The 19,153-nt window shown below is 26.7% G+C and overlaps 1 protein-coding gene across 2 annotated transcripts; it reads left to right on the top strand.

Moving 5' to 3' along the window:
• The first annotated feature begins 584 nt into the window (after window positions 1-584).
• On the top strand, window positions 585-18,629 carry LOC107450925 (ras-related protein Rab-35). Of its 2 annotated transcripts, none has more exons than XM_043046094.2 (7): window positions 585-681; window positions 4,742-4,792; window positions 5,655-5,778; window positions 6,865-6,989; window positions 11,085-11,209; window positions 13,098-13,224; window positions 16,748-18,629. In XM_043046094.2, the coding sequence occupies exons 1-6, from the start codon at window positions 615-617 to the stop codon at window positions 13,221-13,223; spliced, it is 618 nt and encodes a 205-aa protein (XP_042902028.1). In that variant the 5' UTR covers window positions 585-614; the 3' UTR covers window position 13,224; window positions 16,748-18,629. The 2 variants fall into 2 exon arrangements, with proteins under 2 accessions (XP_042902028.1, XP_042902029.1); XM_043046095.2 differs by lacking the exon at window positions 585-681 and adding an exon at window positions 718-937.
• Window positions 18,630-19,153: the final 524 nt, after the last annotated feature.

Genomic DNA, 19,153 nt, shown 5'->3' with positions numbered 1-19,153 from the left:
TAAATATTTTTTTATTGATATATTAGTATTTTTATTAAAAAATATATAATATTCACTTGTTAATATGAATTCTGTTTAAATGAATGCCTCGTCGCAAAAATCATAAAACGTTCACAAAGTCACTGCCTACGGGGCTTTACTTGTTTTAGTCTAAATATGACTTTTTCAAAATTTCCCTAAATATTTCTATTTATGAAGGAAAATTTCAGGATAATAGTACAACAAATATTAAAATGAAGTATTTTTAAAATTAATCGCATGTTGTAAAAAAAATTATTTAAAAAAATTATTAAAGAGATAAAATTTCTCAACTCAGAACTTTCTACCTATGGTAACATTTTGCATGTTTTCATCAGTAACGTAAGAATGTTCATAGGAGAAGAAAGTACGTTAGTTTTGTCCTGATTTTAAAGCAGATTAACAAATTTTAATTTAGGGAACTATATTGAACTCAAAACTGCATTAAACATAATTCTTAAAGAAACGTCATAAAATTTTAGAAGATATTTTTGACAATGAAATGTGACAATAATGTTAATTTTTTTGCCAATTAATCGTTATATATTCCTATACAACTGAGCAGAGGAGGAGAGGAAAGGGAGAACTACCTAGACATGGAACCGGTCTTCTCCCCAGATAGCGTACTCGAGCGTTGTGATCGTGCTGAACTCTGCAGACTAGGTTTATTCAGTTCTATTAGTTTTTGTTTTCAATGTTAATGTTAAATCTTGTCGTCAATTTTATTAACGAGGAATGGCATCAATATGAAGTGATAACGATTTTTGATTAAATTTTCACTTTTCTAAACAATTTTGTAGTGTTTACAAATTTTAGACGAATAATTATCAAAATTCTATTAAATATCCTCCAAAAGTTTTGCTTACCATGGCTCGAGAATATGACCATCTTTTTAAACTGCTTATTATAGGCGATAGTGGTTCGTATTGTATCCTGTGTTTGACAACATAGAAATGATTTTTTGCTAAATAAAATAATAATACAGATTATTTTATATTATTGAATATTGTATACTTTTCTGTAGCTTTGTATGAATGATATTTTTTTGTACACTTTTATCTCATTTTTCCAATAAATATTTAATGGTCGGTATTAAGTTTTAAAGGACACGGTAATAACATATTTTTCTTGAAGTTTCATGTATTTACTATAATTTGCTATGTGTTCTAACATTGCATTTAATACTATGTTTAAATCAATTAATTTCTAGTTCCTCGTTTATCTAAATTTCATCTATTATAAGTTTGACAAACGTATAGGACCATTTACAAAGAAAATACGTCCTTTATTCATTATTATTTTTTTCTCATTGTTGGGACAATGAATTGAAGTAAATATGGGAAACAGGTGCTTTCCTTATCATTTAATTTCCTTAATAAATTAATGGCCGGGATCCGCTACTATTTTCGTTTAGTAGAAAAACAGGGAAAAGTTATGTTGTGGGTCAAAGCTATTTAATCAAAAATTGATTGGTGCTTTTAGATTCTGTTCAAAATGACTTACAAGCACGTAAGTAATTTTCTTTACTCATATGCAGGTAATAATTATTAAATAAATAAAAGTCTTGTAAATCAATATATCATTCTTTGTATAAAGTTAATTGCCCTGAGGTAAAAGGTACTTAATTTATTGTAGGGGTTCCTTAATAATCTACCATTCTTAAGTTAATGCTTAATTGATTACTTGGTTGTTTGTCATGGAACAAAGAAGTTGAAATTTGAGTGGCTTTGCAGTAAATTTATAAAATTAAGTTGGAATTCAAACTAATATATTACAGGGTTCGTTGATTTAAATCAGCTTGATTTAAATCATGATTAAAATCAAATGATTTTTTTAAAAAAATCATTGATTTAAATCAACTGATTTATATATATATTATATTGATTTTAAACGTTAAAAAACAGTGCTTTAAATTATTGATACTTTTATTATTTTCTTTTCTTAGTTTTAAAATTTATTTTAATTAAATTGCTGCATTAATTAATTTTAGTTAACGAAGTTACTTTCTTTCTTGGAGTGTGTTAAACACATTTAAAATTACATGTTTAAATATCTTTTGATTCTTAACATTGAAAGTACAGATTAAAGTAAATATTTAATGCTGTCTTAATATAGACTTGCATAGCTGTAGAAAGTAAATAAACATGCTTTTTTTTCAAAAAGCAAATGTTAATTAAAATTCTACCTTTTGATTAAAAAAGCATGAAATTCAAATCTACATTATAGTTTATTGATGGAAATTTCTATATTTCTAAAGCTTGAGGTTATATTAAAAAGAAATGACCTTAATATGCCAAAAATAGAGGAAAAAAAAAGCTGAGTTCAGATATTTTTTTCCTGATATAGTGTCATTCTTCCCTATCAAAATCTATTTGAAGCAGTAGGGTTATTAACTGGTTTTTATTTTTCTTCTCATAATATGTTTACGGTATCTTTGAAATTATCAGATTTTCTTTTGTGAAAAAAAAATTCCAATGAGTACATAAATTTTTTTAAAAATGTTTTTTAGCTTAACTTATGTATTTTGATAAAGGATTAAAAATGAATATTTTAACATAAAAATATATAGATTGAATATTTATTTTTTGATGAATAACAACATTTATAAACACAATCTGTTGCATTTATTTTGCCATTTTGTAAATCATGAGAAAATAAAGAGATCACAATTTTAAATTAAAATTATGCTGTGCTAATTGAAACTTTGTGTTATTAGTTAAAGCAGTATTCTTTAAATTATCTATTTTATCTTGTCTTTTAATTTCAATCATGCCTTTGTATCAAAATGGTCGCTATGCATTATAATGAAAAATTATTTTAGTAAGTTAGAGCTTCTAAAATATTGTTATAATATAGTTTTAATATTAATTTAATTTTGATTAAACATTTATAAAGTTTTTTTGATCATAAATTAAAGCTCTTATAGTGTATTTAAATAAAAATCAAAAAAATCTGATTTAAATCAAAAAAATCTGATTTAAATCAAAATAATCCGATTTTTTTTTTATTTTTTAAAAAAAAATCCAAAAAATCACGAACCCTGATATATTATCTGTGCACTAAAATTCATGGCCATGATACAAATAATGAAATAAAAAATCTAAAAGAATTATTTTATTAAGTAAAATTTTTTTTGTTTTTCTGTTCATCAAATATTCATATGCCTATATTTTCTCTAAAATTTTTCAAACACAACAGATTCAAAAATTTTATTTCCTAATGCAGTGACCTGTGTCGTCCCTCATTTCAGTAAATTTTCTAGTTAAATCGGTTGACTAGCTTAAATATTTTCTTTTTTGTATACTTCTTGCATTTTACGGAGGTATGGTTTTCTTAAAACGTGTCTTTCAAACAAACAAAAAATTTACTTATTTTACACGACTTGGGTTATCTTTAAACTGTTTTCTTATTTTGGTATAGATCATTTCCTCTAAATGTTTTATTAACCGTATACATTATCAATTTTGAAGGTTTAAAAAATATTACTTACTGCTAAAATAAAAATTTAAAAAGCTGAAATATCTCATGTTTTACAAAATTTATGTGCAAATTTTAGAATTTAGAATAATTTGCAAGGTTTGGAAAACATCAATAATTTGAGGAAATCTTCATGGAAATTTGCACCACAACGAATTATCCTACTTTAATTATGGTTATAGGTACCTAATATACTAGTAATGCTATATTACACCTTCCCTTTTGTGAAATAGATAAGTATTGAATTATGTAGTGAATTGTATATATTAATAATATGAACAATTCACTACCTAAAAATATATATTAGATAAGCACTTTTATTTATTAGTAATAATTATAATAAGTACTTTTATTTATTAGTTTTAATTATAAGTAATTTGATTATACTTCTAATTGATAAGTATTGAATTATAAGTTACAATTCTGTAGTGACAAGATTTGTAAATTTATGAACTAAATTACACAGCAAATTATAACATAAAGATATACAAGAATAGAGTAGAAGAAATTAAAATTATCATTTATTTGAAAAGCTATATTTAAGTGTTATACTATCCATGTTACTATTATAATATTAACTTATCCATGTTGGCAGCTATATATATCTATTAATAGCTTTAACCTGAGGACAATTTGATCAAGTGAATTAAGTTTTGTGTCCTTTTACACATTTAGTAGTATTTTAACAAATATATAATGTAGCGGAAAAAAATTTCATATATTTTTTAATATCTTAGATAGATTTCTATGAGGTTAGAAGAAAAAAAGCTATTTTCTAGTTTTAAGGTATAAATAACATTTTGTGCTGTTATAGAACAGTTGTGGCATGTTTATACTGTTGTTTTTATTTATTTACGGTCATAAGAAAAACATCTTGTTCCAACTAGAAAATATTTTTTCTTAAAGATATCATAAAAATCATCTTAAAATTTGCACAGACACTAAAAAATCTAATTTTAATTTTGAGTTTTTAAAAAAATAACTTTAAACCATGTTTAAATTTTACAAAATATCTTTAAAATATTAACAAAATGATGCAAAATAAGTCACATGGCTCTAATGTGACATTTATTTAAAAATTATTAAAGTAAAACTCAAAAGCAAAATGTTCAAAAAGTCTGAAACTTGTTATTTTTCAGGTCAGGAGAAGGTTTAACAAACATTATAATCAAAATTATTAACATAAAATAAAGATAATATTTGACCTATCTGTGATACTTGCATTAATAAACACTTTTCGTTCTAGGAGTTGGGAAAAGCAGTCTGCTTTTGCGCTTTGCTGACAATACTTTCACAGGTTTGAATTTTATTTTTTTTAGTTAAAAGTAAAATCTATGAATTAAATTTGTGTGTGTGTTTGTTTTTTCTTCTTTTTTTTGTAATGATAGTGTATATAATCTTAAAACACTTATAGTTATTAAAAGTTAGGAATGTACTATTTGCTTCAATGTAATTTTCTATTATATTGATGCAACATATTTTCCTAATATTCCATTTAACAGAATTATCAAAATATTCATAGGATGTATTTATATTTTACTAATTTATTCTTTATGTTTAGCTGTTAAAATTTAGTAAAAAATTTACGCTTTGAATTACGCAAAAAAAAAAAATTATAATAATGAATTGTTCATGCTTTGATATGAAAATGTAAAAGATTGATGATCCTTACTAATTTTTTAAATTAAATTAATTTCAAAGTTTTTTTTCTTTTCAATTTTAAACACTAAACTAAAAGTTAGATACATAAAAAAAAAATTAAAATTTATCAGATAAGTCTCCTTAAATTTCTATTTTTTTATAATCTAATTTCTATGCATCCACTTACAAAGAAAATAATTTCTTTTTTCAATAATTNTTGTTAAAATTTAGCAAAAAATGTGCGCTTTGAATTAGGCAAAAAAAAAAATTTTAATAATAATAATTAATTGTTCATGCTTTGATATGAAAATGAAAGATTGATGATCCTTACTAATTTTTTAAATTAAATTAATTTCAAAGTTTTTTTTTTCTCAATTTTAAACACTAAACTAAAAGTTAGATACATAAAAAAAAATTAAAATTTATCAGATATGTCTCCTTAAATTTCTATTTTTTTATAATCTAATTTCTATGCATCCACTTACAAAGAAAATAATTTCTTTTTTTGATAATTTCAGGCAATTATATTACAACAATAGGGGTTGATTTTAAGATAAGAACAGTTGAAGTCGATGGAGAAAGAGTGAAACTTCAAATATGGGATACTGCCGGACAAGAGAGGTTCAGAACTATAACATCTACGTGAGTAAATTTCATAAAATGTCATTTTATCAACATTGTTTTTATACTACTTGAAAAGGCTTTAAGAAGATGTATTGTAGAGTTAAATTCTGATAAAAGCTGGTGATTTTATTTTATTTAAATCTGATTTTTTATTTTTTGAAGTCATTTCAAGAAGTATAGTGTCCTGCAGTGGGCGATCGTTAAGACAAGGTTCCCCAGCAGATCACTGAAGTCAAGCATCACTGGCTGCGGTCAGTGTGCGAGTGGGTGACCACTTGGATCAGTCTGCATAGGGACCGAAGATGTGCGATATTGGTCCTCGTTAAACTGTTCTACCGTAAAGTGCTCAACTTTGCGTGCAGGTTGTCGGGCTACCGAAGCGGGGTGCCATCCCCTCTGCAGAGGATCAAAATTGTGATTGCATGTCTTCGGATCATCCTCAGAGATGATTCCCAAACCGTCGCCAATAGCCCATTGTGCAATTCTAGTGTGACATAAATGAACTACCACAACAACAAGAAGTATAGTTTATAATAAATTAAGTGTTTTAATTGAAATATCATTAAAAATAAATCATAATGCATTTTAAACTATATTACTAAACTAAATTTTTTTATTTTATTTTATAACCGTTGTTGAACAGCCAACCCAATTTTTGGGGTTTACGACTACTAATTTTTAACTCCGTAGCCTTGTAATTTTTAACCCAATCCAGAAGACAAGGGAACTCCTGGATCAAGTATTAGGAGAAATTGCCTTCGTGGAGGAATTTTTGATGAAACTAACCCGCATTAGCTTTACATTGTGAGGAAAATCGCAAAACCTCCCACGGTTAGCCTGATGGCAAGGGGACTCTAACCCATGATCGGTCTACTACTGAGGATATTTTACAGCAGCACTGTGGTTGATGCAAGCCAGATGCGGAATTCGTATTGATTAGCCACCGTAGGAATTCGAACTCCATTCACCTCATTAGAAACAAACCCTCAAAACTCAGGTGGAAGTTTTTTCTAACCCTGGCATATATATTCTTTTATAATCATTTACCTTGTCATAATTTAATTTGTTTTATCCATATGCATAATTTTTTTATTTCTATTTTAGATATTATCGAGGCACTCATGGTGTGATTGTCGTATACGATGTGACGAATGGCGAATCTTTTGGTAATGTAAAACGATGGCTACATGAAATAGACCAAAACTGTGAAGTTGTCAATAGGATATTAGGTATTGTGTAATACTTCCAATGCATTCCAAAAGAAATAATTTTAGACCATTTCTTCATGTTTTGTCCAAAAAATGTCTACCATAAAGCTCAGTCATTGTAGTTACTTAAATACCTTATGTTAAATGTTCAAATTATGAAAATGCTACATGTGTTGTGAATTTTCACCACTCAGAGATCTGTCCAGACATTTTGTGAAAGGTCCTATTTTTGTAAAATTGTAAAAAAAACTTCTCATAATTTGTAATTATAAAATAAGCGTTAAGTCACATTCTTTCAATCGGGATCCTGCTTTTGTGAATTTGTGCAAATAGGGTCCTGTTGTCGCAAAAATTGCTAAAACTTTTTCAAAAGGTTTTTAAATTGTAAATAGATACAAGATTCTGCGTAACAATTGCTGCTACTAAATTAGAGATGCAACATACAAATATTTGGTATTTAGCTTATACTGCTCAACACAGTATATTCATTTCGGACGAATAATGGAAACAAAATCTCTCACATTTTTAATAATTTCAATTGACATATTTTAAATAACACAATTTAGTAATGTATCACTTTTAATGTGTTATGCATTAAGTAAATTTAAACAATTCTTAAATTTATAATTTATTTACAAAATTGTAAGAAATTTATTTTTCTTTACATAATATTTTTTTAATTAATTTTGTGAATAAATATAAATTGATCAATTATTTATTCACACGATGTTTGTAAATATAGAAATATTTTCTTAGAATTCTGTATTTGGAATTTAAACTTATGGAAACTTAGAAAACTTAGTTCCTTTTAAATTGTCTTTCTTTCTCCCCCCCCCCCCCCCCTGGAAGGGTTTATTCCATTAACAAAACAATACTGAAAATAAACAAATTTGTGAAGGGTCTGATTAAAAGATCAATTATTTTGTGACGGTCTGTTTTTATGAAAAGATATTTTGTGAAGGGTCCGTTAACGGACCCAAATATCTTCTGAACGGACCCCTGCCACTGTTTGTGTAGATATTCAGAATTTATTTGAAAAAATTGTTTTTTGTATTTTTATCAAAGTAGAAGCTTAGTTATGAAGTAAATTATTCAGATTTATTTTTTATCCTTTTTAAAACGGCTGTCGAAACTATAAACGGTGATATGGTTCTACATACTGTCATCCCATTTATTGATGATAAAGCTTACCTGTGTGTGCCACTCTTCAGTCCTAGGGACTGAAATCAGTCTTAAGGGAAAATCAGTTGATTAAGTTTCATAAATTAATATCTCTTTTACCATTTATTTTTAAGATTAAAATTTCAGTTTTTCCTTGAAAATGTAACAAATATTTCCTGTTATAACTCAGTAATGAAATAATGAGATTGAACTTCAATGCTACTTGCTTAAACAAAATTTGTACTATTGTATCTCAATTTTCTTGTTTTTATTTTTCCCCAACATTTTGAAATGATGGCCAAAGTTAAAGTGACATTTTCAAAAAAAGAGAGAGAGAGAGAGAGAAACATAGAGATGGAGCAAAACATAAATAATGGTAAAGTGCAAAATAAGAAGTGATATGTATAGTTTCATGAGAAAAAATATGTATATAGCTTCATGTAAAAAATAAATTAAATAAAATTAAAATTACATAATTGATTTAAAATGAGCTCTTATCATAGAAAGTTACATTTTGGAGTCAGTGAGCTCTAAATTTTTGATAAAATTGTAGTAAACAACTCTTGATTGTGTTAATTGGTCAAATAAATAAATTCAATTTTGAAATATTTTTAGAGTGGCCCCCATGCTTACCTTTTCCAAGCAATAGAATATTTATCTGTATACATTATATCATACTCAAGTTATGGTTCTAGATGTATGTGAGAAAGTAGTGCAGCATGTAATGGAGCATTTGGGATGAGTTTTCTATCTTATCGCGAAACAGTGATGAAAATTATTCAAATACTTCTGTTGTCTAACCCTGTGGCAGAATTTTTTCGGGCTTTCTGCAACATACCTCTCTAATACAGTAGAGAACCGATTATCCGAAACGATCGGGACCGTCGCGATTCCGGATAACTGATTTTTCCGGTTTTCTGAAACGCTACAAAATGCCGCTTTTTTAATGTTTATAAAGCGAAACTAAAAAATTATTTTGAAATAGTTTTAGAAATAATAAAAAATGATAAATAATAATACACTTAAGTTTAAAAAAGGAAAGAAATTATGAAATAAAAATTATATACAGGCTTATATATGTTATTATTAACATTAATAGCATGTATGAGCTATTCGTGCTTATGTGAGATTCGTCTACAAACTGCTTTTGATCCATCCTCTAAATCAGTTCTTTCGTCAACTCGATACGCCGTACGCTCTAAATGACAAAATGAGCTCAAAATCTTGCATGAAAAGAAAATTTTTTTTAATGGAGGAAAATTCATTTCCGATTCCGAATTTCATTCTGGTTTTCCGGTTTTCTGATTTCCGGATAAGAGGTTCTGCACTGTACTAATATCTTTCTGCAAGATACTTAAAAATCACAGATATGCATGTTACTAATTTAAAGTAACAACAGCGTTTACTTCAAATAAGTAAAAAAATCGGATCAAATAAAATAATTTTTTTAATTGAGTATGTAACATTTCTTTTTTATTCTAATAGAATGGCCGGTATTCTCGCATTTTGTAGGAAGATAACACGCTAATTATTTCCTTTTTTCTCATTTTGTAATTCATCATCGCATTAAAAAAATAAAGATCGTGAAATCTGTAGCAGTAACTATCAAGGAAAAAAGATCGATGACAAAGTCACATGAATTGGACTCTTCAAAAAAGGGTTGCTAAATGCGTGTTTTCATTTCGAGTTTCAGTTGTAATAAATAATATCGTATTACAAATATCGGATTTTAAAAGCTGTGTGGTAATAACTGCATAAAAAATAGAACAAATATTTCTGCAGAAACAAAAACCAGATTTTTTACTTTATTTTTCATTATTCTCAATAAGAATCGTAAAATCACAAGCATTTTTTCCCCACTCTGATGTACGAGAAAGGCATCTTTTGAATATAATTCTGAAAAAAAGATAAAATCTTTTGAAAATTTGTGCAAAGAAAAGCAAAATTTATTACTTCCCAAAGGAAAAATCTTTATTCAAGAACTCTAACATTCTGCACAATGTCGCCACAGGGTTTTCGAATATGATATAATGCCTCGAACTCATATTTATTGTGGTTTGTGTGATTTAATACCTACCAGACAGATTTTAAATTGCTGAAGTTAAATTCATAAAAAACTTTGACAATATCGTGGACATTTCTAAAAAATAGTTAAAATTGAAGTCCAAGTACTTTTGAGCTGGCAACAGATAGACGGTAACAAGATCTCATTTATTGTTTATAACTTATTAAGATGTTAGGATCAGAGATGGAGTTGAGGAATTACGATATTTAAATACAGTTGTGCTGTGCATTTGGCTTTTTCCATTGGAAGTTTATATGTTGTACAAGATAATTTTAATAGGTGATCAAAGTGGTTGCTAATGATGACTAGTTTTATAAATTTTCTCAGAAGTCTTCTAAAATTTTATGGTTTGTGGAAATAAATGAAAGAAATGAGTTACAATATATCATAAATTAAAAATTCCATAAAATTTATGAAGTTTATTAAATCAGCATCTGACGTATTGTAAATATGAATGAAAATTTTATCAAATAAGTCCTTATATAAATTTTTATTGAATTAGAACCATAAATTGTATCATTTTATGGAACTTTTAAAAAAAAAACTTCATTTCCTCAACTATACAATTTTAGGAATTTGTTTTTGACTGTGTTTCTATAAAGATTTTTTTAAAAAATATATATAATATTTTTCCCATCTATTTAACCATTTCACAGAATCAAAATTTTTAAAGTAATTTAATTTGTCCAAAATAAAAAGATATTTGTTCTTTTGCATCTTGTTCTTACATTTTATCGATAAAAAAAAACGTTTATCAATAAAGCATTCTTTGTGTTTTGGAAAATAATAAAGATTTATTGTAAAATTTTATGCAATAACTTTGTTCTTAATGACTGGTGTGTTCTAATGATTTTATTTCCCTTTCAATTTTTATTCCTATTATTTTTTAGTTGGCAATAAAAATGATGATCCTGATAGAAAAATAGTTTTAACTGAGGATGCACAACGATTTGCCGACCAAATGGGCATTCAGTTATTTGAAACAAGTGCAAAAGAAAATATCAATGTTGAAGAAGTGAGCTTTGCTTTTTAGTACTTGCACTAAATGTTTTCTTATTTTTGAACTTAATAATAAGTGATCATTGATAAAAAAAAAATAAATAAATAAATAATTACCAACAAAAATACTTTTGAGTGGTAACTTATAAATTTTTCTTTTAATGTATATGAGTGTACACTTTTGAGTAAGATGATAGGGGTTTTACATTCTGATAACATTCAAGGTACATTTACATTCAAGATATAAATGAATTAACTGACTATCAAATACATTCAACTCAAATAATCTTGGTTTAAAAAAAATTTCAGTTTATTTCTTTTTAAATGTGTCTATAATGATACATTTAGTTTAGTTGTTTTTAAAATACATTTTAGCACTGCTTTTCTGAACCTAACTGAAACCACTGGTTAATAATTTAAATGAAAATAATTTCAGGTATTTAAAATCAATATGCCGGGCACAATTTCATCGACTTGCGAATAGCAAAATGCCATTTAAAATGGCCAAATGCTAGTTACAAACAAAAAATGCAGAAGCAAAAATTGCTAGTAACTTCTGGTAATCTGGATTTTTTATTGTTTTTCCATCTTTATTTATCTTAATTTTTCAAATTCCAATATTTTTTGTATGATATTATGACACACGAATTTCAAATTATAGAATTATCACTTCTTGGCATTCTCAAATAACGAGGATTCCATCGTTTTTGTTTTGCAACATTAATAGTTTTTTTTGGTGAACTCCACAAGATATTTGAAAAATTCTGTTTTTTTTTAATACAATGATATTTCGACACTCGCAGTTTGAATTTGAGTAATCACATTTTGATGCGCATGATTCGCGGCTATTCCGTCATTGAATTTCTTTGTTTTCTGATCGTTTTCTCAGAAGTTAAAACTGACTAACTCTCTGGCATTACAGTCCATGTTGGACCCTGGCCTCACTAACAATTTTTCTCCAAAATCGCCTGTCTCTAGCTCTTTGTTGTCAGTTTTGGATCTTTAGAATCTTGAGGTCTTTTTCCACCTCGTCTAACCATCTCTTGGCCGGCCTTTTCCTTTGGCACTGGCCCTTGAATATCTTGTTTACCTCCATTCTCTTAAGGTGCCCTAGCCATTGAATTCTTTATGCTTTTACATAATTGATTATATCTTTTTCTTTGAATAGTCTTAAAATTTCGAAATTTGTATTCTCTCAGCGATTACTTTAGCTATTTCTTGTTTTCACAGCATTTTTACATGCTCATATAAATTTCAATACTTGGAATGCAATGTCACTTCAACACCCAAATATCGAATTTGAGTAATCACTTCTTGGCGTGCTTGATTCAGGACTATTCCATCATTAATCCACATTATTTTCTCAGCAGTTATTTATTTATTTTTTAAAAAAAGATATTTTTTAATATCATGTTTTTACGACACATGAATTTCAAATTTGACACACTCGTGCCGTCATAAATTACGTAATTTTTTATTCTTTTTCTTGGAAGTTATTACAGTTTTTTGCCTACTTCGAGCCTGGCAATTTTCAAGTCATTTTTAAAATATTGTTATTTTAAATATGATATTATTACTACCTAAGTATTTGGAATCGTGCACTTCAGTATTTGCACTTTGATACAAGTATAAATATTTTCCATTCAATGATTGTCTTACTGCGATAAGTTGCACAACAATGATTATGTAGAATTCTTTGCATCACATAATGTATTGTGATGCCGCATTAAAAAATACTTGTTTGAACCGTGATTTTGCTAGCAGTATTTTTTAGCGCTAGCAAACTTTGCGACTGATTTTGAAAAATGAAATCACACTGTGCTATGGTGTAACTTCACAGAATTAACACAAGTGTTATTTTAGAGATAAATGCTCGTGCATATAATAATGATATTTCATTCCAGATGTTCAATTCCATAACAAGAATGGTGCTGAAAAGCAAAAAAGACCAAAAAGAAAGACAACAGCAATCACATGAAACAGTGAAACTACAGAAAGCTTCTCAAAGAGGAAAAAAGAAATGCTGCTAGTGTAAGTCAACTTAAATAAAAATTTAACTAGTTTTTAAGCTTTTATTTTTTTATTACTTAATTTTATTTTATCATAATTAAATTTTTATTGTGACATAAACTGTTAAGTACTCTTTTAAATTGTATTAATTGCAGTTGGTGTATTATATACACTTGTGCATAGTGTTTTTAAAAAATATTTGGAGATGCTTATTTTTGTTTTTAAAAGCCTCTTATACAGTTTCTTTTTACATTAAGTTTTTACAAAAAAGTGCCAAATTTTGTATTTTTCGAAATGAGTTTTTTGTTCTTTTCCATATCAATTGTCGCCATGATGCAAAAAGCGTGATTTCCACAATGTACAATGTTTTCGCAATTCATTCCATAGCCATTTCGGCATGCCGTTGGGCTGCAGCGTATGTCTGCATGCACATACACTGTGCCCAATTTATTGGAAAAAATTATTACATTAACTTGTACAACTCTGCAAGATATTTCCAATTTCAGGCTTCAAATCGAACCGAAAATCTTTTGAATTTTTCTGATTGTGCAGGGGTGATTGTATTCCTGGTGTATCCCAAATTTCCGGGTTTTTCGTATCATCCCTCCAGGCCTAGAAATTAGGAGATGACTGTGGGATTTTTTCACAGAATTCCACATATCTCAAGACCATTGATTCGCAAACTTCCACAACTCAAAAGGTAAAATCAGACAAAATTTTGCCTGTAATCTAAAATTTAAAGTAGGAATTAAGTTCTACAATCTAAAATTCAAATTTTGAAGCCTTAGCTAAATCCCATTAATGAGATGTTTTTATACGCATGGCTCATCTCCAATTTTATTTTTATTTTGTCTGATTTTCATTCTTTTTAATATTTGAAACTATGCGGAAATTTGCTAATGTCACGATTCATATTCATGTCATTATAATATCAAACATCGATTTTCATATTTACCTGATTTAAAAGTTACTCATTATGAATTGTATTCTCATGATTTAAAAATCGCACATCTCGATTCGTATTTACCTGATTTAAAAATCCAATATCGCTAAGTTGGCATATAATTTCTTGTCACTCATAATCTGTGTTTTTTTTTTTTTTTTTTTTTTTTTTTTTTTTTTTTTTTTTTTTTTTTTTTTTTNTTTTTTTTTTTTTTTTTTGTTCTAAGTATAAAATAAATTTATCAATCTTACTTTATTTGAAAATCATATTCACTCCTTTTGTGAAATTTTCACAAATCTTTGTGTAGTTGTGATTTATTTTAGAATTAAAACATTTAGTCTTTACAGTTAACTTGACCTATGTTATTTAACAAGAATGGCAGCCTTGAGACGCCATATTATTTTTAATGCATGTTTCAAATTCCTATTAAAATAAAACATTGCTTTGTTAAAATTGGTCAATGTTTTTTTTTTTTTTTTTTTTTTTTTTTTTTTTTTTTTTTTTTTTTTTTTAGCACTTAACATTTACAGTATTTTTGTGCACAACTGTACATTTTAATGCCCCCTTTTGTCCAGAGCACTAGGATCATTATATAGAGCATTGGCTGTACTATAATAAAGACAATATAAATAATATAAAAAAGTTGTTATTTTTTAAAAACAGTAAATATTAAAAACTTTCTTGTACTGCATTAAATTTTATTTGTTACATAAAACTGTAGTTTTAACTCTACCTTTAATACTTATCTAATTAATTGTGTTAGCCATTTTTAATTTCCAAAACAAAACCCTACTTCTGGAATATTTAAATTAGTTTTGGAAATAGAATTTCAATGAGGAAGAGGGCTTGGAATGACCCCTTTCCTCTCAACCAAAGATTACTGTGCTCTGGAAAAAATCCAGATTTTTCGCTAATTGCAATCCGGAAATCCAAAGTCCAGAAGTTTACAGAAATCATCGATCACATTTATGTATAAAAATTCTTGTATATTTTATTTATTACCATTAGAACTAGAATTTATACTTGGCATCTCTTTCATTTGTAAATATTTTTTCTTGTAGAATAATAAATGTGATTAGAGATAAAAGTAAATTAAATACATAATTATTAATTTAAATTATGCTGCATATAATTTATATAGAATTTCACATTGTGAAAATATCAATGATTTAAATTTATAAAGCCATTAATTTTTTGAAATGCGTCTAATGATTTTACTCAGGAAATTTTCAGGGCTTTTTTAATTGGGCTCACAATCACCCCTGCTCAACTGTCGAAGCATTGGAGACGAGGAGGGATAATTCTAAATATGCTTTTAATTATTTTCATGTATTTTTCGCAATTTAACTTATTGTGGTTATTTACTCTATTTGGCAGTATCTTTCGAAACATGTAAAATACAAGGCCATTATTCAATCACAGAAATATAAAGTGTGTAATAGTTTAGATTCTCTATTAATTTTGTTTTCTGATAAAATATACCACAGTTATGTAATTAGCATTTTTTGAAAGTAAGTTTATAATACATTTGTCTGTTTTTAGATACTCTATAAATATATTTGATTTTGCATAGTTTATGTTTAGAAAAAATTAGCATATACTAAATTAGTTATTGTTTTAAACTGTAAAAAAATTTATTTTAAAAACCTAAAAATAGACAAATGTGCAATTTTAAAGTTCTCAGAACCACAAATGTTAAAATTTTGTTGCTTTACATCTTTGAGAAATAATCTATAGAAGCTCTAAAAATAATCTAGTATTGTTTCTCCCAATCTTATAAAGCCATCTCATTTATTTTCAATTTTTCTTAAATGTTAATGTTTTGTCTAATGACATTCTATCATCAAATACTTGTTAAGATAGTGAAAAATTAAACCTTAAATCCAAGATGTTGAGGGAAGATGCCTGTAGCTACTTCTAGAATTATGTATTTATATCAAACTTTTTCCTATTCTTTTTGTATAGAAAAAAATATTATATGTTGATTATTTAATTATTTCTATATCTTTGAAAATATTCTAAAAGCAATTTATGGTGTTTAACTTTGTTATTAGGGTACCCTTCCTTTAAACGGATAATCCTCATAAATCAGGGGTTTGATTGTGAACCCAACTAAAAAAATCCATAAAATTTCTTGAGTAAAATCATTAATGATGAATTTCAAAACATTAATGTCTTTATAAATTTAAATCATTGTTATTTTCAAAGCATGAAATTCTAAATAAATTATATGCAGCATAATTTAAACGAATAATTATGTATAAGTTTACTTTTATCTCAAATCACTTTTATTATTCTACTAGAAAAAATATTTACAAATTAAAGAGATGCCAAGTATAAATTCTAGTTCTAATACTTTTAAGTAAAATATACAAGAATTTTTATACATAAATGTGATCAGGGGTTTCTTGAAACTTCTAGACCTTGGATTTCCGGATCACGGTTAGCGAAAAATCCGGATTTTTTCCGGGGCACAATCATGTGTGATAAATTTACAATTTTTTCAGTTCCACGAATGTCCCCTTAACCGAGGTTTCACTGTTTATATATATATTTCCGAAGTGTTATTATTAAAGTATCAATTTGTGTATTTATTTTCAGATAATATAATTATATGTTCCAAAGAAGAATGCTTTATACTCCATAGCTCAACTTTAGAAAGTTATCATTCATCATCAATTTGTGCAAGATAAGTGCCTGCAGTATTGAATGAAGCAAGTCCATCGAACATATCTGGGAACTGTTCCAACAAAATTCCATGCTACAATGGAACTTTTGCATGAGCTACACACGTTGAAAAAGCAGTACTCTCCAAGGGGGAAACATCACCATCCGATTTATTCTGTGAACTGAGAGCTTTCTTTTTTTTTCAGTAATGTAAATACATATTTTTAAGCTTGCCTTAGTGATTGAGGATCTGCTTTTAAAACTAGAATTCTTTTTTAAACCCTAAGGAGATTCTGCGGATAACCAGTTATGTAGATGATGAAACTCCGAAAAATATTCTGTAGCTTGATTTGAAAATTGCATTTAATTTGGTTAGCATTGCTTCAGTATTGCTATAGAGTATATGTTAACCATTTCAATTTCTAGAGTTATTAGTTCTTTTACTTGAGAATAATGTTTATAATTATGCTTAAGTGTATATTAATTTTTTTTACAAAGTTTGGTACATCCACGTGTATACTAGTCTAAATGTTGTTATAAATTATATATCTGTATAATTTATATTTTGTAGTAATTATTACTGTGGTTTTTATAATTTTGCAAATAAATGACATATTTTAATATTTAAATTGTACAAATAATTTCTTTCTGCAATGAATTGTTAATTTTTTTAAACATTCCTGAATGTATGATATTTTTTAAATTAATTATATAAAAAATTAATGAATTTAAATTGCTCATATTCATAAATAAATATTGTTTAAACAAGAACTTGTTTCAGTTTTAAAATTGTGACTATATGATTCGATTTATTGTAATAAAATAAATATAAAACTGTTAACATTAAATAATTATCTCCATACTTTGACAGATTATAGAAAAATTTCAGTGATTCAATTTTTAAATTTCCAATATTTATTTTAAAATTAGATAATTATGAAAATCTTATTTAACTTTTGCTATGTGTGGCTTTATTTTCTACTAATTAAAAAAAATAGTTATCATGAAAAGTTATGTTACAATAAGATGGCTTATGAGCTGCAGCTTTTTATCTTTGATGAGTTTTAATGTAAAATATATATATACAGGGTGCATCGCCAAATTTTTAAACAAAAAATAAGCACTCAAATATTTTTAAGTACTTTTTTCTAAAGAAAATCATAATTAGGATACATGCACTAAGAAAAAATATTTTCTTCCTATTGTGGAAAGTTCTTCATGTATATATATTAATAAACAAGATGCAAACACATTACGAAAACTTTATAATGATCAGGATAAATTAGCTATATTCTGACGAAGAACTTTTTCTTGATTATATTAACCTCCATAAAAAAAATTTATGCAAAATTTTAAATATATTCAATATTGAATCGTGCGTCCTGTTTTTCAAATTAATAATTACTTTGATTATGAAAAAAATAATTATTTTAATTCAAAATTATAATTAGTTAAACTCTAATTCAAAAAAGCTATTGGGTGTGTTTTATTAAGATTTAAATAAAAGTTACTTGTGTAATTATATTCAACAAAATATTAACAAGATTAATATTATTGATCATACTGAATTTATAAAGATATGTAAAGAATTAATCTAACTGAGAAAGCTTAATAAATTCATATTACTAATGTATGTTAGTGAATGGCCCATATTAAATTCTGTTACTTAGTTCAGTATTTCTTTAATAAAAGGATTAAAAAAAATTTCAATAGTTCTGGAATGTTAAGACAATAAGTAGTGAAGCTAAACATTTTTGTCAGAAATAAATTATTATATGGTCCCTACTTCCATAGTATTTAGCAAATCTGAAATTATTGAATTTTTTATTTCAATTGTTTTTAAAGAGAAGAGACAAATTAAAGTTTTTGGGAATGACAAATCTAAAGTAACATAAGATTTTCTACTGCATTCGCTATATATTAAATAGTGACACTTTTTTTTTAAACATCTTGCCTTCAAATATTATTCAGTTTTTTCCTAAAATAGCTTAAGAGAACTGAAATTTTTATAAAAAATTTTATGCAATTAGTGCATGATCCCTCAGTTAATGAAGACCTGGGATAAAAAATCTCAATTCTTATCTTTTGTAAATTTAATTAATAGAAAGGAAATGGAAATTTTGAGATGATGAAGCTATGAGATTGTTGAATGCTCTGGACCTGCATGAAAATACGTAATAAATGTATGAACCCCAAGTCAAGATCAATTATGGTAATAAAATATTGTTAAAAGGCCATTGGCTTGCCAGTGACAAAGAGGATGGTGCTTCGCCAGCTATGAAATTCACAAGAAAAGAAAAAAAATTTGATATTTGGTGAGAAAAAATTAAGCACTGTTTA

Source organism: Parasteatoda tepidariorum, chromosome 5 (genome assembly GCF_043381705.1).
Source record: "Parasteatoda tepidariorum isolate YZ-2023 chromosome 5, CAS_Ptep_4.0, whole genome shotgun sequence".
Lineage (NCBI taxonomy): Eukaryota > Metazoa > Arthropoda > Arachnida > Araneae > Theridiidae > Parasteatoda > Parasteatoda tepidariorum.
Note: the sequence above shows the minus strand (reverse complement) of the source record. Positions and strands in the feature narration are given on the sequence as shown.

Bases quoted from the DNA above. Each gene is read 5' to 3' on its own strand.
- LOC107450925 (XM_043046094.2), top strand. From the start codon at position 615: ATGGAACCGGTCTTCTCCCCAGATAGCGTACTCGAGCGTTGTGATCGT. The intron at 682-4,741 runs GTTTATTCAGTT...TTTTCGTTCTAG, and splicing joins TGCTGAACTCTGCAGACTAG to GAGTTGGGAAAAGCAGTCTG. The intron at 6,990-11,084 runs GTATTGTGTAAT...ATTATTTTTTAG, and splicing joins AGTTGTCAATAGGATATTAG to TTGGCAATAAAAATGATGAT.